Source organism: Rana temporaria, chromosome 1 (genome assembly GCF_905171775.1).
Source record: "Rana temporaria chromosome 1, aRanTem1.1, whole genome shotgun sequence".
NCBI lineage: Eukaryota > Metazoa > Chordata > Amphibia > Anura > Ranidae > Rana > Rana temporaria.
In genome coordinates, this window is record NC_053489.1 from 488,618,943 (window position 1) to 488,639,225 (window position 20,283).

Sequence of the window (20,283 nt, forward strand, 5' to 3'; positions counted from 1 at the left end):
GCAGAATATAGTGGGAAATGCCAAACAGCACCAGTGGCTGTCAGAATACAGTGGGAAATGCCAAACAGCACCAGCAGCTGTCAGAATACAGTGGGCAATGCCAAACCGCACCAGCAGCCGTCAGAATATAGTGGACAAAGCCAAACAGCACCAGCAGCTGTCAGATATAGTGGGCAGTGACAAACAGCACCAAAAGCCATCAGAATATAGTGGACAATGCCAAACAGCACCAGCTGCTGTTAGAATACAGTGGGCAATGCCAAACAGCACCAGTGGCTGTCAGAATACAGTGGACACCTCTGAACAGGACAAGCAGCTGTCAGAATACAGTTCACACTGCCAAACGGCACTAGTGGCTGTCTGTTTACAGTAGATGTTGCCAAAAAGCACCAGTAACTGTCAAAATACAATGGGCACTGTCAAACAGAACCAGTGTCTGTCAGAATACAGTAAGCACTGCCAAACAGCACCGGTGACTGTCAGAATACAGTGGACACTTTCAAACAGAACCAGTGGCCATCTGAATACAGTGGACACTTCCAAAGAGCACTAGCAATTGTCAGAATACAGTGGGTACTGCCAAACAGCACCAGTGGCTGTCAGAATACGGTGGATACTGCCAAACAGCACCAGTGGCTGACAAAATACTGTGGCCACTGCCAAACTGCACCAGCATCTGTCAAAATGCAGTGGGTACTGCCAAACAGAACCAGTGGCTTTCAGAATACAGTGGGCATTGCTAAACATCATCAGCATCTGTCAGAAGACAGTAGGTATTGCCAAACAGAACCCGTGGCTGTCACAAAACAGTGGGCACGGTCAAAAAGCACCAGCAGCTATCACCGTAACAATGAACACTGAGAAGCAGCATCAGCATATGTCAGAATACAGTGGGTACTGCCAAACAGAACCAGTGGCTATTACAATACAGTGGGCACTGTCGAACAGCACAAGCGGCTATCAGAATACAGTGGGTACTGCCAAACAGAACCAGTGGCTATCACAATACAGTGGGCACTGTCAAACAGCACAAGTGGCTATCAGAATATAGTGGGCACTGCCAAACAGCATCAGTGGCTGTCAGAATACAGTCAGCACTGCCAAAAAGCACCAGCTGCTATGAGAATACAGTGGACACAAGTGTGAGGCTGGCATTATTACCAGCACAATCGTACATTAGAATGTGCTCTGTAAGATAGATAGATAGATAGATAGATAGATAGATAGATAGATAGATAGATAGATAGATAGATAGATAGACAGGCAGACATTTTTCTTACCTGTTAAGAAATCTCACGTCTAAATTTGTTATAACTGTATAAACACAGCTGCTTTAATTAGCTTGTCAACGTATATGCCTAGTGGCCAATGGAGCAGCTGCCATGAAGTTTCTGTGTACTGGAAAAAAGACCCTCTGGATTGCACATATAGCATACACAATGAAAAATTAATTGGAAAATTGCTGGTCAGAGAGTTCTATTTACTCTAGTGACCTGTAAACATTTGTGCAAGCTACTGTAAATGTATGTAGTAATGAAAGGAGCCACCGAGCCAGTCGCACATAATCCTGCTATAGGAGCCACATTATAGAAGTAATCATCAATCATTCATATGGAAGAAAATAATGGAAAATAAGGCAGTGATTTCTAATTCTGTAGAAAGAAAAATTGGAACACAAACCATGTTACTGATTCACAGCCAAGTCACACAGGGCTGCAAAATACATATGAAGTGCCCATGGCAATGAGGAAGTCGGCGCTTATAGAATCCGTAAATGATTGTGGAGGAATGTGAATGCTATAATTTGTATCATTCAGCAAATATGATAATTCAGCACAGCGATATTAAAAGTAAGTGGCAGGCTCTATTTGCATCCTTTCAAATCTAATTTGGCCCAGGCTCCAAAATGGTAAAGGGCGCTGAAATTTCCTGTTCATGACAGATGTGTCCTGGGAAGCTATTCAAATGTGTACAGTACAGACAGATAGGAAAAGAGAACAAAGTGGACCCTGGGGCATATACCCTCATCATCAGCTCTCCAAAGACATTACATTAATCATTTCTATTCACTGGTTGGGTGACTGCGAGCTATATTGAGTTCTGTTAGGGGGGGAATTTTTTTTTTTTTTTTTTTAAGCATGCATATTTATCCTTTCTTATGGATGCAAATTCTTCAGGAAATAAACTCCTTTTGCAAAACGTAGACACAAAGGAAATTAAAACAAGTGTTTTCCCATGTCCTCATATCTTTTACTATACAGTTAACAAATAGGATGTTGGGGCACCAGCTACTTTCATTTAGATTATAGCAATGGATAAATAAATGGTCAAACTGATTTTGATTCACTACAAATGCTATGTGCTTTGACTGCAGGTGTTTGATTCGTTATGTTGCTCTAGAGATTAACAGGCATTAAGCTAAAAGTAGAAAAGACATGTAAATTTGTTAAACTGGTCTTATCTATAAAACTGTTGGCGCTATATAAATCCTGTATAATAATAATAATAATAATAATAATAATAATAATAACATAGTACCACATGTTTGCCTGAAAAGTTCAATGAATCATATAACACTCTAAATTATCACAATGATGAAGATGGTAATCATGAATTTTGCAAGCACAATAGCTGTTGATTAGTTTGTGCTTTTCCTCCACCGTTTAGTTTGCTTGTAGCTCTAAATATCTACAGACAATAAGGTATTTATTTCTACAGCATGGTTTCTTCTGCCCCTTGGCAGTTCAGTCTTGTGCCTAACAAGATGAAGTGCAGCATTATGTAGCATTACTGGATTTTAAAAAAAAGTTATCATTTTTTTTTTTTACCATCAAATTATTTGAGTTATGAATTTATTATTTGAAATTAAACATATAAAATATATTCAGATTTTGTTTTATTTTAAAGACTAATAATAACTACTTCATATTTTTTAGGTAAAATACTCAAAGCTGTGTATGCTTTATACAGGTAGAATGGAATTTTTATTAAAGAATAACTGTAGCTTCATTATAGAATGTTTTTAAAGCAAGTCTACAGCTTTTAGTAAAGTTGAAATAGTTTCTTTGGATCAAATAGGTCCAAATGAACTATAAGCTACACTAAAAAAATGTACCGGCTATGAGCACTGTCTAAGCTGTGTGTAGCCTCAGATACAAACAGTATAAAGCGATGTGTTCCATCAGTGGGACAGTAACTTCCCATCCTACTGTTAAAACAAAAACAAGTTGGGCTGAACGCTGCTCAGCCATTCACAGGGAGCTATAAATGATTACAAAGCTTCCTCTGATGAGTTAGAGATTGCCATGCCATCCGCCTGCTTCATTCAAGAGAATACAAAGTTCAGTGTGAATGGCTGAGCAGTGCTTTTGTACTGGGAGTGGGATGGGAAGTCCCTATCCTACTGCCGGAACACAACCATGTATTCTGTATGTGGCTAGGGCTGCATACAGTTAATACAAGGTTCCCAGCTGCTGCATCTGTTAGTGAAATTGATAGACCATTTGGACCAGTTGGGTCCAAAGCAAATATTTAAACTTCACTAAAAGATTAAGATCATTTTTCATTTACCCCCCTTCACCAGCATCATTCCTCTAATCCCTCACCTACCTGTGCACGCTCCTCGAAGATCTTGAAAGTGTTTGCACATTAGGAACCCCACATCCTCCCATCAAAAAGGTATACCAGGTGAAGTGCAATCTCTTAGTCCTGCTCATCCCTACCTTTTACTAACAGTGATTTCAATTACATGTCAGATATCATAAAAAGTGCATTAAAAGACCACAGTGTACAACAATATAACAATATATATGTTTGACAATTCAATATAAGCTTACTTGAAACACCTAATTTCATGTTGTGAGTGCTATGTCACAGTCAGGAGTCAGGCTCAGAGACCAGTAGCTATAGTAGTAGAGGGACTCTCACTAACCAGCAGGATTGGTATACAAACAGATCACGCTGCCAAATAACGCAGGTTCACCTAAGGTGCAGAGTCTAAGAACTAACCAGTGTTCACTAGAGCTCCTGATGGTGGAGATGGGTTTAGCTGCATGTTAGTATCAGCTCGCAGTCCTCAGGATTGCCCCCACCAGGAGGTTAGCAGTAGCGGATATAGCAGGTAAGAATCAAAAAGAAGCATAGTCAGTAAACAAGCCAAAGGCAGATAACAAGTAGTTGCAGGTTGGGTTTAAGCTAAAGCATAGTCGTGCTAGGGTCAGTACCAAGGTGTAGTAAAGATAAAGATGGCAGCAGAAAAGACAAATGTGAGATACTGGCTCAAAAGAGCACAATAATCTGACAAACAGGAAGTGCAGAGACATGGCTTAAATCAGGAAGTTCATGGGAGGAACAAAGAGTTTAAGCTTCAAGACAAACGAGGTTCAAGGCAGGATTATTCAAAGAATTTTCCAGGGAAATGTTCAGCATTCCAGGTAGCTCAGCAAGAAGAGACATTGCCAAGACAAGGCCCTGACATTCTACATGCCTGCTGGCCATCTCTCTCTAAAGCATAACGTTTTTTTACCTTAATGCATTCTATGCATTAAAAAAAAAGAAAAAAATTTGTGTCACATGATCCGTCCCAGCCAAATCTCCTTTATACTTACCTGAGTCTAATCTTGATCCAGTGCTAAGCACATGGGCAGTGTCTCTGTCCGCTCTCTCCCTCCTCGCTGGGCAGATTGATAGTAGCAGGAAGCATCAATATAGGCATACAGGGAAGCTCGGGAGCAAGCCCGCATAAGTGCCCCTATAGAAAGCAGCTTTCTATGGGGGCACTCAGCGTGGGGGGAAGAGCCAGGAGCTCTGGCAGAGGATTACCAGATCGGGTACAGAGCAGGCATTATTACATGTTTGTTATTTATTTTTTTCATAAAAAAAAAAAGCTTTATGATCACTTTAATTGCTAGGGATTACACTTTGCATGATACCTAGCTGCCTGCAAGCAGTGACTCCAGTACTGATTCTCCTAAAACTCCATCTTTCAACACCTCTGTAGTTCAGAAGGCAGGTTCTATGAAAAATGTGATACAGCAGTGCCTAATCAAAGGGCATAATGAATATTGAATACGTGTCACAGATTTTAAGGAAGTAAATGTGTGGAATAGAACAAAATATGTTTGGTCTATTTTAAATAGTGCTTTATGCATTGACATTTGTGTGTGTATTTGTGTGGGAAGAGATGCCTGTAATCTTCTAAGTGGTAAAAATTTGAGCTTTGGATAATGTTTCAACTTAAAAATTTCCAATGGAAAATGGAGCAATCTGTTCTTGAAGCTCTTTGTACATGCCTTTACTTGTGGGTACTTTTTTTATTTTTTACTATTTTATATTACTGCAAATCATATCTGAAAGGTCTTATGTGGTATATATATTGCCTATCTCTCACGCTTCGCAAAATTGCAACATTTCTAATAAGGTCCAGAAAACTCATGAACAGTTTAAAGCCAAGAAAATTGCCTTTTTGCTTTTAACTTCCATAAGCCATAATCCAGCATTCATTTAGAAGTATGGTCTAAAACCAGCTTGGCCAAACACAACATTAAAATGTTTGTGAAAACAGCCTGAGCTTTACAATGTTGACAGAGCTAGGAAATCAGCAAGATATATGAGTAAAATAAGCCTCTAATTGAAACAAAATGTGTATAACCATTGGATTTGTAAAATATTTATCCATGCACTGCCTAGGTGCAGTTCTTCGTAGCTCATTTAACTAGCAATGAAACATATTGGGCACATTTTTCTTGGCTGTCTCTCGCTACAGTTTGTAAACAGTGACAGATCAATAATATCTGATGCACAAGGTTATAGTTCAGGTGATAAAGATCTATTCCTAAATCTTATTTTCTTCCCTACAGGGAGCTCTTATAAGTCTATCAAGTTGAAAAAAGACAGAATATTTTTTTCTCTGTCCTATGCTTTTAAAGTGCTGCTCTGTTGACCTTTCCAAAGTTATAGTCTTTATAAGCACAGGCAGTCTCTTACGTGATTCACTTGGGAAGAAAACCACACTCGGTGCATGTACAGTTCAGAAGTATGTGGATGCGTTTCCATATACAGCAGTACCGGTATATGCTGAAAAGAGCAGCTACAAAAATATACATGTATTTTTACCAAAATACAATTATAGCGTAACATTTTGAAAGAATGTGTACATTACATCACTGTGTAAATAAAACCACCAACAGTATGATTGTAAGTCATCTAGTGCTTTTATAAAAGTCAATAAAAAATGCTAAATTGTAGCCTGATAGTTATTTAAAATAATTTAAACTAAACTTGAACGGTGAAATATGAAAAGGATACAGTAACTTTCTTAGTGCATAGTACAATACAAAACCCCCCAAGTACAAAGTACCTCTCTAATGTTATTTAGATAAGAACACATATCCCTGTCTTAGTCCATTTGTGAGGTCAGACACTGATGTTGAAAGCGAAGACCTGGCTCACAATCTTTGCTCTAATTCATCCCAAAAGTGTTCTATCTGGTTGATGTTGTTAAGGAATTTTGTAAGTTCTGTATATAATTGTATTTTATTTTGTATGTATGTATTGCACACTTTCCTCACTGTGCACACGGCACTAATAATGTTTGCATTACATGTGTAGCGCCCTGCTCCCAAAGACCAGGCTCTATGTCAAATTTAGAGGGTGTCTGAGCCGATAGTTTAGCTCAGACTTTGTTAATTGGGGTTAAATCAGCCTCTGTTCTGGCTATGGCTGTGCCTGGAGGGATTTCCCTTTTGTTTGCCTGTAGGTGGCGGTACCACCACAGGCCACTGTTGGAACTAAGGCAGGTCATGGTGTTTTGGGTGTCTTTCCTCGGGAACAGCCCAGTGGGAGTGGTCTCCCCACTGGGCATCCTGGAGAAGGATACTTAAGGGGCACCTTCATTCTGGGACAATACAATGTCTTGGAATAAAATGGAGGACACAGCCATCCCCTACTAACTAATAACTACATTTCCGGGACTGGTTGCTAGAGCCAGCGCTGCCTGACATCATGCAACCAGTGATGATTTACTCTCAGACAGTTAGACCGGGAGTGAGGCCTGCACCTAGTGCAGCACTGCTGTCCTCACCCACCTCGGCACCTCCTCCTTCTCCGGCACCCAGCGGCAAGCAGCAGGAACTGGTGTGATCTTCACTCTCCAGTTAGTGACTCCACTCCTTTCTTTCTACGCATGTATATCATGCAGAGGGAGTGACAGCAGCACTGCATCTGGTGGCAGGCTATGAGCGGCAAGCCGCACTGCATCTGGTGGCAAGTGGCACATTCACCTGACAAATAACCCGCCGCCAAATTCCCGATCAACCCCGAAACTACATTACCCCCCGCCCCCCTCATCTTTTTTGGGGGGAAGGTGAGAGAGGGGGTGTGTCCCTGAATGGCAGTTTGGAAATGTGGTCACCCTAAATTATATATCATAGATCATATGGGGTGTAACTAGCATTGGGCACCCAGGACGAAGTTACCCTCATCTTCTAGTAGGTATCTTAAGTCCCAACACCGCAATCACACATTTTTTAATTTAGTTTCTTCTTCAGCATCCAGCTCTTGTCTCGTGTAATGGGGTGATAAGAGCAGCACATAGAACACTAGGACTTATATTTGCAGTGTTGCACCTGGAAGAAAAGATCTGGTGTTAGATGTGTTGTAAAGCCCTGGTGGTGTTCAGGCCAGGGCTAGCTCAGACTTTCCATCCAGTGAGTGAGAATCAGACACTGACCACCAATGTTAGCGGGGTACAGACACTGACCACCAGTTTAGGGGCATCCAAACACTTACCACTGATGTGGTAATGTGGTGCACAGACACTGACCAACAATGTGAGGAGGGTAGAGACCCTGGCCACCAATGTAAGGGGAACACAGGCACTGACCTCTAATGTAAGATGGACACAGACAATGACCACTAATGAGAGTGGAGGAACAGACAAGGACCATCAATTAAAGCGGGGCACAGATACTGACCACCAGAAAAAAGAGGGCACAGATACTGACCACCAATGTAAGATGGATATAGACACTGAATCTCCATGTAAAAGGAACGCACAGTGACCACCATTGTAAGAGGCACAGACAGTGAATACCAACCAATGTACGGGGGGCACAGACAGTGACCACCAATGTTTGAGGAACACACACACACTGACCTGCAATGAAAGAGGAGCACAAATACTGACCGACAATGTAATGGGGACACAGACACTGGAAACCAATATAAGGGGGAGGGGGGGCACAGACACTGACCACCAATGTAAGATGGATATAGACAATGAATGCCAATGTAAAAGGAACACACACTAACCATCATTGTAAGAGACACAGACAGTGACTACCAACCAATGTAAGGGGGGCGCAGACAATGACCACCAATGTATGAGGAACACACACACTGACCTGCATTGAAAGAGGAGCACAAACACTGACCACCAAAGGTAAAGGGGACACAGGAAGCAATATAAGGCAGGGCACAGACACTGACCACCAATGTAAGAGGCACACACACACACACATACACACACACACATATATATATATATATATATATATATATATATATATATATATATATATGAGAGTGAGAGACTTTTCTCTCTACTATAAAATGACTCTGGAAGGGGAAGGTGACAGAAGGAGGCAACATATGTGATGATAATTGTGACAAGGCACGGCCTGTGGGATTTGTTAGAACTGTGCCACCTGTTGGTTTACAGAGGTAACTATAAAACATGGAAATATTATTTTTCATATTTACCCATAAGTAAGCTACAATTTCTTTCATTTTTCTATTTCCTATTAGTACCACTTGTTTCTATCAATGTCCTCTAATTCTACCCTCCTGAAAAATTACCTGTGAGCATCCATTCTGCTTCCCTCTACAAACCAAAAATATACCAACCATTACATCAATCACCTTCAACCCAGAGCAGGCCCTTCGTGTGTATAGATGTTTATGAGACTGTGGTGGGGAGAGACAAAGTGTAAGCTCCACTGGGGCAGGAAATTAAATGACTAGTTCTACACATCCTACAAAGCATGGCAGAATATCCCGTGGCTATATAAATGTATAAAAATAAATAATTAAAGCAAAGGTGTTTTATTCTATTCTTTAGCTGTAGAAAAGGAATGACAAAAAGAAGATATTAACTGCTACTGTAATAAACATTAAAACGTTTGTAATGGCCTAGTACGTTTCAATACCATTACACTTATTGGTAATTTGAGCTGCTCTGAAGATATGTAGTTCAATAAAAGATATGTAAAATAGAATTAAATAGAAAATCACATAATATAGAAAAAAATGTTGCATGACTGTCCCCCAGTGGCACAACATATTACTGCACATTTTGACATTTTTCTATAATTGTGTTTCAGATCAGCATCTTCATGACCCACTTGTCTAACTATGGGAATGACAGGCTTGGCTTGTATACTTTTGTGAACTTGGCCAAATTTGTGCAGACCTGGACCAATTTAAAGTTGCAAACGCTTCCTCCAATTCAGCTAGCACATAAGTACTTCCAGCTTTTCCCTGAGCAGAGGGATCCTGTCTGGCAGGTGAGTGTATAAATTAAATCCCGCTCACAAGGCACTGTGTGAATGGAAATTCACATAAACCATTATTTTCCTCTTGTACTGCTTTTTTTTTTTTTTTCTGCAAATCTATAATATGTATATTCTACAAAATAAATTCAAATGTCTACAAGTAAAGTGTGCATAACCATAAACTGAATCCTTCTGTTCTTTCAGGGGAATACATAAATGCATCAGTATGAATTTATTCAGTTTCTGGAGCTCAGCAACCCAAACTCATGGAACCTTGTTTGTTTGTAAATTTAATTTTATTGATACATGAATATCATTTTGTTAATGTATATTGTCATAAACATTGATTAGGTTACTGTATATTCATGTATAAAAATAGAATGTTTTTTTTTTTTTTTCATTTTAACTCCAGCAATCTATTATTGTTGTTTATTTTGAGGGTTGAATAATGCTAATTGGTTTTGTGCACTTTGGAGTAGAAAGGAGATTAGAATATTGGTGTAGGATGATGGAAGAAGAATTTCAACTTGTCATTGTGGCATGGGCCCACTTTGTAAATTGCATGGGTACTCAATCTGACACCTACTACTTGTCTGGTATACAGCGATGTAGTATTATATTCTGCTGTGATATCTGGTGAACATTACACTGGCAATGCTGACAAAAGCTTAGAGAGGCAGGAGTAAGAGTAATGGTGTCAGAATTGCCAGCATATGCATAGGGAGAATTTTACTTTAGTAGAGTGTATACACTTAAAAAGGATGTAAACCCTCCATACACCCAGTACACCCAGTGACGTAAAACAGCCTCAGATGATACACAGGGATGAACTAAATCTCCCTACATAGGTTTTACAACCATATGAGCTGTCTTCACATATGGTTCACATATACTGTTTAGAAAGTTCAGATCGTGTTAGGAGATTTCTCTTCCTGGTTAACACAGAGTGTGATGTCTGGGTATACAGCCAAGATAGCTAACATTGCTGATTGGAGGAAAGGCACACACCCCCTCTCATCATAGGCAGAGACTCTCAGAGGTGTTTTGTAATAGGACCTGCTCTCTGCTAATCTATTTTAGCAACCTCCCCGGACAAAAGATTCATGCTGCTTTTGTCTAAAAAGTCTGAGAATTTGTCAGGAGTTATCAGGCTGATAATAGAGGAACAGTTCAGGAGAGAGCTACGGGACATAGATCATTGAAGAGAGATGACAAATTACTGCAGATATATGTGCCCAGCTCAAATTTCATGAATCGGGTTTACATCCACTTTAAGGGTTGATTTACTAAGGGCAAATAGGCTGTTTACTTTGTAAAGGAAGAAGTACTTTGCGTTGGAATTTCCACTAAGAACATAGTGAATGTGGTGAAGTTTCACTTTGCCAAGTGTACCCAATCATGTGCGAGAAAAAATAAAAATACTGCATTTTTGCTTGCAAATTATTGGAATGATGGAAGTCAACAGAGTTTTACCTCATTCACTGTGCTTTATAGAAAATTCCCTTCAAAACTGCAACCTCTCTTGCAAAATAAACAGTCAATCTGTCATAGGACCACACAAAAAATCACAACAAGCCCAACGGGAACGGGAAGGCACACTTACAGAATGCAACAGCAATGTGTAGTAGAGAAAGTCTCTGATGTACCGACAGCATCTGTCTTAAATAATATGGCCTGGCCAGTTTCCAGTCCATGACAGATGCCCCTGACACTACCCAAATGCAAAATGCACCCAAGCCCAGGAGCCCAGGGTCTTAAATAGACTCTGCCTAACCTAAGATTGCTGCCAGAGTCACATGGGGATAATCGAATAGTTTCCCCCTTAACGCAGGGAGCCACGTCCCTCTTGAATTCCTCTCCCTCTACTAAGCCACTGCGATTGAGCGCAACCTGCAGTGGAGAAAGCACTCTGTACTTGCCTACATTCATGCTCCTCAAGTGAGGGTGAGTGCCTTTTGAATTGCAACTACCTACTTTTCAGAACATTGAGGAAACTTAAAAACCCGCTAGTTGAAAGAATGTAACTTTACATTGCCTGTGACTGATGTTGACTAATCAGGTTCATGGAAAAAGAGGTCTGGGTCTATGCATCTTAGAAGATTTACACATTATGCAGAGAGACCAGGTTAGGAAAGTAAAAACCCAATGGACTCTCAGAATATCTGTGTGAGTTGACAGGGTAGCAGATGTCTCACATACCATGGCTGTTAATAGTGACAGGGCAGCCCACTAAAAGGTCAGATAAGACTCCTTTCACACTGAGACGCTTTGCAGGCTCAATAACGCTAAAAATAGTGCTTGAAAAGCGCCCTGAAAAAGCGGCTCCATTCACTCCAATGTGAAAGCCCGAGGGCTTTCACACTGGAGTGGTGCACTGGCAGTACGTTAAAAAAAGTCATGCTGTCACCATCTTTGTAGCGGTGAAGGAGCGGTGTGTATAACGCTCCTCCGCCCCTCTTGCCCATTGAAATGAATGGGCACCACGGCCGTTCCGCCTGCAAAGCACTGCTGCAGCAGCACTTTGCGGGTGGTTTTAACCCTTTTTCAGGTGGGAGCGGGGGTTAAAAGTGCCCCGCCAGCGGCCGAATACTGATTACCACAAATAAAACGTTAAAGCGTTGCTGAAAATGCCACCCATGCCCCAGTGTGAAAGGGGCCTAAGGGAGTAATTCAGCTAGCAAATAAGTTGCAAATATGAATAATGGGCCCTGTGCGGCAGACATGAATGTTATTAGTGTTTATTTGTACCTTATATTTTATAATGCAAATACTGTAATTAAGTATGAGCTTTAATAAAACCCTATAATTTCCCTACACACAAAAATTGATTGTACTAGTTGTATTTTAATATAAATGTCAACAAATAATTCACAAATGTATTGTAATGATTATTGCAGGATTGAACTGGGTTCACCCTTAGCACCCAGTCTAATCAATAATCATTACTATAATTTCAAGGTCCCATAATTCCATTTTAGTAGTATAGCTGGATACAGATTGCTCAACTGTTCTCTGACATTTTTCATTGATGCAGTTTACATTATATGTGACCTGCTAATAGAGTATATGCTATTTATGTGATGAAATTTGTTATAATTATATTAGTTCACTTTATCTTTGACTCACGTTAATTATGTAATAATAGTATTGCATGAATTGTTTTTTTGAGTAGTACTAAATCATTAGAATTTATTCCCAATAATGAGGATGCTTAATACATGTTATTGCTTTGAACTCAGGTCTATATTAGAGATTGTGCTATTACCACTATGATTCCAAAACATATACTTTACATATTTATTGTTCTTTGTGGTTTATAAAGAAGAATTGGCAAATAATTGGCATTCACTAACACAAGATAGACATAAAATAAGCTCCATTTTTGTTTGTTGTTGAAAATAAATATAGAGTTTCATTCAAATGCTCATACATAATGAATTTGTATGCATTACATGTACAGTTAGTGAAGAGAAGCCTTTCATCTGCACTGTAAAAGGTCATGCAAATATTTAACCATTCTTGTCTCTGTGGCTACTATCTGCATCAGCAGATAATAATTGCTGGTGTGTAGGGATGAGCTTCGTGTTCGAGTCGAACCCATGTTCGACTCAAACTTTGTATGTTCGATCGTTCGTCGAAATACGAAAGTTACGGGCGGTTCTCGCCATATTCAAGTGGTGCGTCACGGCCCATAATTCACTGCGGCATTGCTGGCTGATGATTGACCAAGCATGCACTATGACCCGCATGCTTGGCCAATCACAGCGCGCAAAAAACGGAGAGCCATAATTGGCCAAAGCCAGGGTGGCTTTGGCCAATTATGGCTCAGGGGGTTTAGTACACGCCCCACACTATAAAAGGCAGCCTGCAGGTCGGCCTTGTGTAGTGTGTTGTGGCGGTGGTTAGAGATCTGTCTAAGGGAGAGAGAGAGAGTGTCTTTTTTTCTAGGTAGATAGAGCAGGCAGGCTAGTCAGTTAAAGTTACAGTGTGTAGAGGATATATATACCTCCCAGGTGTTGTACATATATTTATACACTTTATAGGTTAGCTAGATCAGTTCTTCCTAATTTACTGGCAGGCAGTTGATTGTGCTAGCTGCAGTATTCTCACGTGGTGTATTGCCTGTGTCCTCTGTAGTTTGCACCTAAAGCTACTTGGTGTGTACTGCACGTGTCCTCTGTAGTTTGCACCTAAAACTACTTGGTGTGTACTGTACGTGTGCTCTGTAGTTTGCACCTAAAGCTACTTGGTGTGTACTGGCCGTGTCCTCTGTAGTTTGCACCTAAAGCCACTTGGTGTGTATTGCACGTGTGCTCTGTAGTTTGCACCTAAAGCTACTGCATCACAACGCAGAGCTACACATGTGCAGGGCGCTGCTGTGTCTCAGCATTATTCCAAAAGTTCTTTGGTGTGGGCCTTTTTTGAGACGAGTGCATCTGATCGCACCACTGCTATTTGCAACATATGTCTCAAGTGTATCTCGTGTGGCCAAAACATCACCCACTTGGGCACCACATACTTGACCAGACATATGTCAACCTGCCATGCAGTTCGTTGGCAAGCGTACCTCAAAGACCCACACCAAAGAACAAATCGGACCTCCCCTTGCCCCTCATCAGCTGGGATCTTCAACCCCACTATACCCTCAGTCCTCTCTGAAGCCTAGCCATAGGACTGAAGGTGTAGAATTAGGTGTGTCACAGCCTAGTACATGCAGGCAATCTACTATCGGTACATCAATGGCAGATTGTACCAGGCAAATTTCCCTGCCCCAGCTGCTGCAGCGCCAAAAGAAGTTCTCTCCCAGCCATCCACATGCCCAGTGGTTGAATGCTAGCTTAGCAAAAGTTCCCAAACGCCACTTTTTCTGACGGAAGGCGATTCCGGCTCTCTACCGCCATGTGGAAGGCAATGTCCATGCCTCGTTGGACAGGGCGGTCAGTGGTAAGGTGCATATTACCGCTGACTCATGGTCCAGCAGGCATGGACAGGGACGTTACCTATCTTTCACGGCGCATTGGGTGACTCTGCTGGCAGCTGGGAAGGACGCAAGGCAAGGTACAGTAGTGTTGGAGGTTCTTCCGCCACCACGCCTCCAAAATGCTACTACTGGTTGTGACACACCTCTCTCCTCCACCCCCTCCTCTTCTTCTTCCTCTGTGGCCTCTTCCTGTGCTGATGTGTCCTCGAAAACCAGTGGTGCTCTGTAGGCATTCAAGGGGCTACGCAGGTACACAGGGAAAGAGATGCCATGCGGTGCTTGAGCTGGTGTTCTTGGGAGACAGGAGCCACACTGGGGCAGAGGTTCTGTCAGCTCTTCAGGGGCAGGCTCAGAGGTGGTTGACAATGGCACCAACCTCCTCTCCGCCCTGCGACAGGGACAACTGACCCATGTGCCCTGTTTTGCTCATGTCCTTAATTTGGTGGTGTAGCGGTTCTTGGGCAGGTACCCGGGCTTACAGGATGTCCTGAAGCAGGCCAGGAAAGTCTGTGTGCATTTCCGACGGTCATATAATGCCAGTGCTCGGCTGGCAGACCTCCAAAGGGAATACAGCCTGCCCAAGAACCGCCTAATCTGGGACATGCCCACCAGGTGGAACTCTACATTTTCCATGCTGCAGCAGCTGCAAACGCAGCAGAGGGCCATCAATTAGTATCTGTGCCAATATGGCAGCAGAACTGGGTCAGGGGAGCTTGTTTTTTTTCCCCCACGCCAGTGGGCCTTGATCAGGGATGCATGCACTGTCCTGTCACCATTTGAGGAGGCCACGAGGATGGTGAGCAGTGACAGTGCATGCATCAGTGAGACTGTCCCTCTTATTCACATGTTGGAGCACACGCTGCGTGGAATAATGGACAGGGCCCTTGAGGCAGAACAGAGGGAGGAAGAGGAGGACTTCCTTACCTCTGAAGGCCCCCTTTATCCAGACAGTGTTCCTGCTTGCCCGCCTATCACACAGGAAGAGGACGAGGAGGAGGAGGAGGATTGTGTCAGCATGGAGGTGGAGCCTAGCACTCAGCATCAGCAGCAGTCTTCAAGGGATCAATTACAGTCCCAAGGAACCCATGGACTTGTACATGGTTGGGATGAGGTGACTGCGGATCATGTCGTCCTCAGTGACCCAGAGAACTCCACACCGAATTCCTCGGCAAACCTACGCTGCATGGCCTCCCTGAACCTGCAAAGCCTGCGGAAGGATCCTCGTATTCGTGCTATCAAGGAGAGGGATCATTACTGGCTGGCAACTCTCCTTGATCCACATTACAAGAATAAGGTTGTGGACCTTATCTTGCCGGCGCAGAGGAAGCAGAAGATGAAACATTTTCGGGAGGCCTTGCAGAAAGGTCTGTGCAATGCGTTCCTAGAGACTGGGGGGGGTTACAAAATTATTGTCCTGGACAACGTGTTGTTGAGGCTTCGGTGAGTCACAGAAGGAGCGGTGGAGAAGGTGGCCGTCTGACTGATGCGTTCAGACAATTTTTTAGTCCGCAGCCCCAAGGTATGACCGGTTCCAGCAACCATCGCCAGCGTCTGTTTTACATGGTGCAGGAATACCTAGGGGCAAGATCAGACTTGGACACCTTTCCCACCGAAAATCCTCTGGCTTACTGGGTCTTGAGGATGGATCACTGGCCAGAGCTTGCACAGTACGCAATTGAGCTACTGGCTTGTCCTGCATCCAGCGTTCTTTCAGAACGCACATTCGGTGCTGCTGGAGGCTTTGTGACCGATCACAGGGTGCGCCTCTCCACCGACTCTGTCGATCGACTCACCTTCATAAAAATGAATCAGGCTTGGATCAACACCAGCTACCAAGCACCTGATGCTGATGTAACTGAATAATTTTTTGGAAGTGTCAGATCCCTTGGAGACTGCCTATGCTAATGCTGAGTGACTATCCTGTTATGCTGAGTGAATATCCGTTTCCTCCTCAATGATCTTGCTGATAGCTTGTAAGAACATTGTTGGTTCTGGGCACCGCCACCAGTGCCTAAGGCCCAATTTTTCAGCCCCTGTTTAACAGGGGCGTGTAATTACAATTTTTGATGCAATACTTTGCAGCGGGCTCATTGCTGCGCTCCAACTAGAGTATCTGTGAGGGGTTGCAGTGTTGTGGCACCAGCACCAGTGCCTAAGACCCAATTTTTCTGCCCCTGTTTAACAGGGGCATGTAATTACAATTCTTGATCTAATATTTCACAGCAGGGCGTTCCAGTGCCCACCAAGACTAACTGTGAGGGCTTACAGTGTTGTGGCAACACCAACACCTAGGGCCCAAATTTATGCAGAGTATATACGGCAGGCCCCTACTTTCAAACATCCAACTTACAAACGACTCCTACTTGCAAACGGAAGGAGACAACAGGAAGTGAGAAGAAATCTACCCCTAGGAAGGGAAATTCTCTTCTGTAAAATGTGTCTCATGTCCACTGATCACAATCCTTGTTTCACCCAAAAAAAATTTTTTTTTTCAAAAAATCATTTGTCATTGGGACAGAAAGTGAGGTGCAATCTTCTGAACAGATGCACACAGAAAGCAAAACAAATGTTACAGGGGGGATAACCCCTCTCTATGTTTTCCATAAAGCTTAAAAAAATTATTTTTTTGTCTGGAGCTACACTTTGAAAAATTACCAGTTCAAAATTACAAACAGATTCTAATTAACAACAAACCTACAGTCCCTGTCTTGTTTGCACCGCCTGTATACTGCTGTTCAAAGTATATAGGGCCAAAGGGGCTTGTAATGACCTGGGGGGAGGGGGACGGGGAAACCCATGCTATTTTTCTCAGTGATTTTCATCCATATTGCAGGGACCAAACATTACATTAAAGCCGCAAGCAGTGTTAAATTACTTTTTTCTTATAGTAATCTCATTTTGTGCAGGGGCAGTTCTAAACACGTGCCACTACTATAGACACCCAGCAGGTACGATATTTAAAGGAATTTTTCATTATTTTTTTTTCACTTTAACCACTTCCAGACCTGCGCACGACGATGTACGTCCTGTTTTTAAAGATTGATATCTCGGTAACGGCAGCAGCTGCTGCCACAACCGAGGTATCGATCTTTAGGGTGCGCGGTCTGGAATCCGATAATGGTGGTCTCCGCGGCGGATTCGCCGCGAGATTGCCGTTATCGGTGGCGGGAGAGGGGCCCCCCCCCTCCCGCCGCTCTTCCGCACCCTCCGCCGCTTACCGTAGCCGTTGGTAGCGGCAGAGGCGATCGGGTGCTGTCGGCTGGTGAGCGGGGACGAGACTGAAGGAAAAATCTCCTTCGCCCGTCCCCATAGCTCGGCTGGGCGGAAGTGACGTCAAAACGTCAGTCCCGCCCAGCCTCTTAAAGAGACAAATTTTTTTTTTGGTCATTTGAAAAAATGACATTTTTTTTTTTTTTTTTTGCATTTAAGCCCAAATATGAGATCTGAGGTCTTTTTGACCCCAGATCTCATATTTAAGAGGACCTGTCATGCTTTTTTCTATTACAAGGGATGTTTACATTCCTTGTAATAGGAATAAAAGTGATCAAATTATTATTTATTTATTTTCAGTGTAAAAAGTAATAAAATAAATAAAAATAAATAAGAAAACAAAAAAAAAATTTTTTTAAAGCGCCCCGTCCCGACGAGCTCGCGCGCAGAAGCGAACGCATACGCAAGTAGCGCCCGCATATGAAAACGGTGTTCAAATCACACAAGTGAGGTATCGCCGCGATCGTTAGAGCGAGAGCAATAATTATAGCCCTAGAGCTACTCTGTAGCTCAAAAAATGCAATCTCTAGAATTTTTTAAACATCGCCTATCGAGATTTTTAAGGGTAAAAGTTTGACGCCATGCCACGAGCGGGCGCAATTTTTAAGCGTGACATGTTGGGTATCATTTTACTCGGCGTAACATTATCTTTCACAATATATAAAAAAATTGGGCCAAATTTATTGTTGTCTTATTTTTTAATTCAAAAAAGTTAATTTTTTCCAAAAAAAGTGCGCTTGTAAGACCGCTGCGCAAATACGGTGTGACAAAAAGTATTGGAATGACCACTATTGTATTCTCTAGGGTGTTGGAAAAAAAAATATATAATGTTTGGGGGTTTTAAGTAATTTTCTAGCAGAAAAAACAGTTTTAGTCTTGCAAACACCAAATCTGAAAAACACCTAAGGTCTGGAAGTGGTTAAGCATCATTAAAATCGCTGCTCCAGAAAAACAAGCGTTTTTAAAACTTTTTTTTCCATTGATACATGTTCCCTGGGGCAAGACCCGGGTCCCCAAACCCGTTTTCCGACAATAACTTGCATATCAGGCTTTAAAATTGAGCGGCGGCATAGCGTAATTCAAATGTGGAAGAGGTGGGCATGTTTTATTAAAATGAGCCGTGACCCCATGCAAATGAAGCACCGATCGCACGGCACATGCGTGCACATGCTCAGTATCGCGTCAAATTTACTCCCTAAGATACGCCGGCTCAATGCCTGTGACGTGAACGTAACCTACGCACATCCCCATTCATGTACGACTTACGTAAACGACGTAAAAAGATACGCTTGTTCCGACGTCCATACTTTGCATTGGCTGCGGGTAGGGCAGGGGTAATTTTATGTCGGACGTAAGCCTAACGTAAACGGCGTAGCGGGCGCAAGTACGTTCGTGAATCGGCGTATCTACCTAATTTACATATTCAACGCGTAAATCTACGGAAGCGCCCCTTGCGGCCAGCGTAAATATGCACCCAAGATACGACGGCGTAGGAGACTTACGCCGCTCGTATCTTGGCCAAATTTATGCGTAACTGATTCTAAGAATCAGGCGCATAGCTACGACGGGTTACATTCGGACTTACGACGGCGTACGTGGAGATACGCCGTCGTAAGTCCTTTGTGAATCTGGCCCTACCTCTCTGACATGCACCGCTGAGTTACATTAGGCAAGATTCTGTCCCAATATTGTTCAGTAAACAGAGAAAAGAGTGTTTTATGATCACTGCTGTGCTCTGAGCACTTTAGGAAATCCTACAGAGGTCTGATTTGTCCTCTGTGGTAGGCTCAGGGTGGCTATCTTGGAGAAGCATGTGCATCTTAAGACATGGAATTCAAATGAGATTTGGCAACTCTTTTGGCACTTATGTGATAAACAATCAAGTACTGCCTTACATGGGAAGGAGCTAGGAGACAGAATCTGACATGGTGAGCAGAAAGAGTCATAAATTGTTGCCCCTTCTAAGGTAAGGTGACCAGATTTTTAAAATGAAATCCGGGGACATATATTTTTTTTTTACTAGTTATGGTGGCAATCAGCGACTCTCTGCAGGTCGCCGCCGCCCGCCTCACAGCCTCTCAAGTCTCACTCTCCGGGCCCCGGCTTCTACTGGGTGGGGAGCAGAGGAAGATCACTCCACCAGGGAAGGCCAGGAGATAAGCAGGCAGGTCACTGGCCAGGACTTGAGCCAAGACAGAAGAACATGCGAGCGGAGCTGAATGGGCACCCGAAACTGAAGAAATATTCCCTCTGCTCTGACCAGCACATGATCATCAGAAAAGGGGCATAGGTAATGAAAAAAATACCCCCCCTAAGTGTAATTCAGATTTTTTTTTTTTCTTCTGCACTGACTGTCATTGAAATAGCCCAGGCCCCTGTTCAAATGCAATCCGGGGACAAAACCTGGGACAGACTAGGTCTAGGGATAGTGTCCTCAATCCGGGGACTGTCCCCAGAAACCGGGGATGTCTGGTCACCCTA

The 20,283-nt window shown here is 42.7% G+C and overlaps 1 protein-coding gene across 1 annotated transcript in view; it reads left to right on the plus strand.

Moving 5' to 3' along the window:
* LOC120918475 (bifunctional heparan sulfate N-deacetylase/N-sulfotransferase 3-like) overlaps positions 1-20,283 on the plus strand; it is a 349,511-nt gene that overhangs the window by 253,995 nt on the left and 75,233 nt on the right. The window contains exon 7 of the mRNA XM_040330079.1: positions 9,381-9,563. Within this exon, the coding sequence (XP_040186013.1) occupies positions 9,381-9,563 (183 nt within the window). The remainder of the gene's footprint in view (positions 1-9,380; positions 9,564-20,283) is intronic.